The sequence below is a fragment of the Diabrotica undecimpunctata genome, chromosome 5, assembly GCF_040954645.1.
Source record: "Diabrotica undecimpunctata isolate CICGRU chromosome 5, icDiaUnde3, whole genome shotgun sequence".
NCBI classification, from domain to species: Eukaryota; Metazoa; Arthropoda; class Insecta; order Coleoptera; family Chrysomelidae; genus Diabrotica; species Diabrotica undecimpunctata.
In genome coordinates this window covers 60,382,550-60,387,407 of record NC_092807.1, presented here as the reverse complement: position 1 = coordinate 60,387,407, position 4,858 = coordinate 60,382,550, and the positions used below count along the sequence as shown (strand labels likewise).

At 34.3% G+C, this 4,858-nt stretch overlaps 1 protein-coding gene across 1 annotated transcript; it reads right to left on the bottom strand.

The window, feature by feature from the left end:
• Positions 1-2,692: 2,692 nt before the first annotated feature.
• On the bottom strand, positions 2,693-4,003 carry LOC140442214 (uncharacterized). Its single transcript, XM_072533292.1, has 2 exons — positions 2,848-4,003; positions 2,693-2,767 (listed from the first exon to the last, which is right to left on the bottom strand). Exons 1-2 carry the CDS (start codon positions 4,001-4,003, stop codon positions 2,700-2,702), a joined length of 1,224 nt encoding a protein of 407 aa, XP_072389393.1. The 3' UTR covers positions 2,693-2,699.
• Between the last annotated feature and the right edge of the window lie 855 nt (positions 4,004-4,858).

Here is a 4,858-nt window from a genome sequence, read left to right as displayed (position 1 = left end):
CTAGGATCAATTATGAATAATACCGGTTGAAATTTTAAAATTATAAAGTGTGGAAACCAGTTATGGGATAAAAATTAATTGAGTGGTTGACTTACCTGGTAAGGAAGGACAATCATAATTGTCCTATCTTACATTTCGGACATTTGTACTAATGGTAGTGGTATTTTCTGGAGGTTGACCATAGTTTAAAGAAGAAGAAGAAAAAAAGAAGATATCCAGCTTCTTGACAAGTGACTAAGCGCGAATCACTGTTTTTTTTTGATCACACAATAAATGGGTGGCTTCTAAAGCGGGGAGCGTACAAATGTTCGAAATGTAAGATAGGACAATGATGATTGTCCTTCCTTAACAGGTAAGTCAACCAATCAATTAATTGTCCATCACAATACATTTCGAGCATTTGTACTAATGGTAGGCTGTTGAAAGATTAGACAATATTGTGCGATATAAATAAACCAAATTATATTGCCATCCCCCAAAAATTAATAATTCACACATTTTATTTATTTATTTTTTATTAGGAACTACAAAATTGGATAACATATTACAACAATTAAGGGTAATGTTTATATTTTAAGTACATAATATGTGTACCTTTAACCAGTTACGAAAAAATAATAATAAGAAGATTAATGTTATGTCATAACCATAATCTACACATACAATTACAAAATTCATAACAGAATTAAACGAAACCAAAATGTATATACAATTACATGGACTAACCAGATAATATAGTTTTTGCAAAGAGCCCGTAATCTTTTGCTAAAGGTTTATTATAAAAAACATTGAATACTTGAGAATTTTCTGTCCATCCTGCCGTCTCCCTAATAGTTTCTATATTTAATCCAGCCCTAGCCCCTGCTGAGGTAGATGCATGCCGAACACTATACCCTTTAAAAATATTGGTGTCTATATTACATAATTTTAAAATATCTTTTAGCCATCTACTCAATGTCTGTGTAGATGCTGCTTTATATGGTTTTTTTATAGTTATAAACATCTTGACTTCCAATTGAGGACGAATGTTTTTAGAAATCTCTAAGTACTGGCATAAAGTCGATGCTACACACAACTGTGGTTTTTCTTTAAAATATGGAAATCTTAAAACAGGTTGATTTTTATTTTTTGCCGAAGTTTTTATCCTATCTGGTATCAGAATCTCAATCTTATCTTGATCAATGAGAATATTTTGAATTTTTATTAGGGATATGGTTCGCAACCTGTGTGTTGAAGTACGAGCAATTAACATTACAAGTTTGTAAGTAAGTTCCTTCATAGAAAGGCCTGTGAGAGGAAATAATGTTTCTAAATAAACTAATACTGATTGAGGGTCCCAAGTAAATTGATATTTGGGCAATGAAGGTTTGAGGTTATATATACCTTTGTAAAATTTTTTAAAAATGTTTTATGATTTTCTGGAATATCTATTATCAACGCCAATGCAGCTCTGTGAATTTTTATAGAACTATAAGTGTAATCCTGATCTACTATAGATTTAATAATATTAATAATATTTGATAATTCATAAGCAAAAGGGTCTATATTTTTTTCTATACTATACCTCCACCATCTCTTGAAAACAGTATTATACAAATTTAGTGTTTTTGTTTTTGCAGTCATAATTGGGATGGAATCCTCAGGAATGCCTTTTCTTAAAAAGGCTTGCCTGATAAACATGCGGCAGCCAGGGTAAGATGTTGGTATCCCGGATTTGCTCTGTTTCTATTTTTAAAGATCTTGACTCCGAATCAGCAATAATATTTTCTTTTGTACTGATATAAGATGCAAATATTCTTAAATTTCTGTTTTCACAATATTGCCAAATCTCTAGAAATGCTATTTAGATTAGAGTACTGCACACTCCCCATCTTGTTAATACAAGACACCGCTGTTGTATTATCTATTCTTAGCAAAATGTTACAATACCTATATCCCTTGGAAAAGGATTTCAAGCCATTATATGCTGCCAGTAACTCAAGTGCATTTATAGTAGGGGAGCCCACGATGCTAAATCGGGATTTACTCTAGCGTCATAGAGACCTATTGGATTGCGAAGCTTAGATGATAAAAAGAAAAAAATCTTATATAATATATACCTTTTCATCGGTGGGGGCAGCCGCTATAGATTTTCAAAAATGTAAAAAAAAACTGTTGCATGGACATACTCGAGCGCGTCAGATATTGATATCATCCATGTCCTACGTATTTTTAAGAATGTATGTATGTTAATCTGATTGTTTCCATGATGGGGGTGGTCGTACGTAAGGGTTGAAAATCAAAAAAAAAAAATTTAATCGAGCGCGTCTGATTTTCTGAGGGATGTTAAGTGAACCTGATAAAAAGCTCTTATATAATAATCTGACGATTTGGATGTGACGCGAACTCGCGGCCGTTATTAGAATGTGCAAAAAAAAATTCGCCATTTTGAAATACTCAAGCGCGTCAGATTAAGATATATATGGTTCATCTATAAGCCCTAGATGTTGCTGTCTCATAATCTGACGATTATCTGGGGGGGTTCGCCTAATCTGATAATTTAAAGTTTTTTTTTTAATTTTTTTAGATCATTGAACTTAATTAATTGAAAAGCTCAGGAAATAGCATGCAAATAAAAAATCCTATGTTTTTTTTTAAGTACAATACATGTATTTACAAGAAAATAATTATAAACAATGAAATTTTTTTGAGTATTTTTTTTAATTTTCATCTTCATCGGTAGAATCATCTTCTTCTTCTGGCTCGATTTCATCCTCAGATTGCGTATCTGTAACAAGAAATCATTGAAATACTTACAAATATTTTTTTTTATGAATAACCTGTATAATTATTGGAAAAAAAATATACCTAATTCTGGAGTATCCTCAAGAGTATCAGGTGTTATGACTACATCTTCATACGCTTTCGGCAATTGATCACCTGCAAACCAGATCATTTCGAACTTTCCGTCGACTATTTTCCATCCATAGTCCGTTGGTAAAAGATCAATAATTTTTGCATTATGGGCATTACTCCACATACATGCAATGAATCTTGTGCGTAACACTTGTTGGAGTAACTCCGATTGACAGGGTGGCAAGTTGCACGCATCGTAATTCCGGATATTCAAGGAGAAGGGTTGTGATGTGTCCTTTACCTTGTACGTCTTATTGAAGATGACAATCCTGGCTTGATTGACATCGTCTAACTTTTTTAGCCCATACAAGTGGCAAGTAAAAGACTGTATGACGTTTAAAGAATCCTGCAGATTATACTCCTTTGATCCTAAATCCAGAAATGCTTGTTGGAAAGTTTCTGAACTCATCAGAATTTGTAAAGGTTTCTTTTTCCCTCGTCGGTAAAATGCTGGGTTAAAATCGCAACCAGTGAACGCATGCAAAGCTGGAAGCGCCTTCGAAATTTTTGGGCCTAATTTATTGTAGAGAGCAGATACGTCGATATATCGGCGTGCATTGCCAACTCCAATATCCATCCAAACTTCTACTGTTGCTTGCAGGTGTTCTATATTCGCCAACATAATGACTACGATATCAGTATCAGATGTTCTGATAGTAATAGTAGAATCTTCTTTTTGTTGGCAAGCAAGAAATGCTACCTTCGTATCCGCTTCTTCGTGATCAGGGCATGACAACTCATAATTAATGATGCGTGTTACTTTATTATCAGTAACAGAATATTCATAACACAAATCATGTATTATGTAAATTACCTTACTACCGATAATCGCTGCCATCTCCTGATCAGCCCAATGATCGATGAAAAACTTGACAATAGCTTCTTTAAACTTTATATTTTTCAAATCTTTTGTAAAATCTGCTGTTCTTGTTTGTTGAGGACCTGAGATGTGGAATTCCTTGTCATCTACACTGCCACGAAGAGAATGCTCATAGTCTTTGATTGAAGGTGTAAAGTAGCGATCAAATACAATAGCAACTCTACTTGCAGTGTTATTGATAAGGCATTGCAATATCTTCTTTGATACACCTCCAAAACTACGGGGCATTTCTTTAAAAGTATTTAAAAAAAAAGAAGCCATCTACAATTAGAAGGTCAATTTGGGATGGCGGTTGCTCCACATCTTCAACTTGTTTCTCTAACTCATGAATTAGTACTGACTTATTAGTCTTGTTTAAAGAACCATCTATATGGCACAGCGATAACGGGATAGGAGTTATAGGAAAACAAAGTACTTTTTCCAGGTCTATAGACGTGTCAAGAGATAAAGCTAATAACCGACCAAATAAGTCCCGCTGCAATTTAACTTCGTGCACTTTTCCACCAATTTTTATTTTTCTTTTCTTCTTGAGATTTGCAAAAGTCAGCACCGTATTTTTTTTAATGGTTGGTGAAATCTGTCTGAATTTAAATTGCATTCCATTATGAATTGATCTCGCAGAAAAGTTCCTCCAGACACTGTCTTTAGCAAACAGTTTGTAATTTCTGGAGGGGCAGCTTGCCCTGTTGAAATGTTAAACAACTGATCCTTATCAATCGAAAAGAGAATGGATTAATGGTCTGCAGGACACTGTTTGAAAAAGCTTCAATTTGGATGTGTTGTTTTTTCATTCTATCTGGGTGTAGATCAGCAGCAATATCATGGTAGTTTCTGTCAAGTCCTGCACGAGTAAGTACATGAGATATGATTCTTGTTCGCGCCCCATGATTTTTAGCCCAGCGTTGTCTAGCAGCAATTGAATTTGTGATGTTAACGATTCCAGTAAGACGACGAGCAGCATCACCATTTATCGTCTGCTCTAACGTTAAATCCACAGGAATTCGTGAAAAAGGCTTGATGGTTCTTCTGATTCCAAACGATCCTTTAGCCATTTCAGTTCGGAGGCCTGGATGTGTGTTATCT

What these genes read in the sequence shown, in the direction of transcription:
- LOC140442214 (XM_072533292.1), bottom strand. Translation starts at nt 4,003, where the DNA reads ATGCCCCGTAGTTTTGGAGGTGTATCAAAGAAGATATTGCAATGCCTT. An exon ending in TGAGGATACTCCAGAATTAG is followed by an intron (nt 2,768 to 2,847) that starts GTATATTTTTTT and finishes TTCTTGTTACAG; the next exon opens with ATACGCAATCTGAGGATGAA.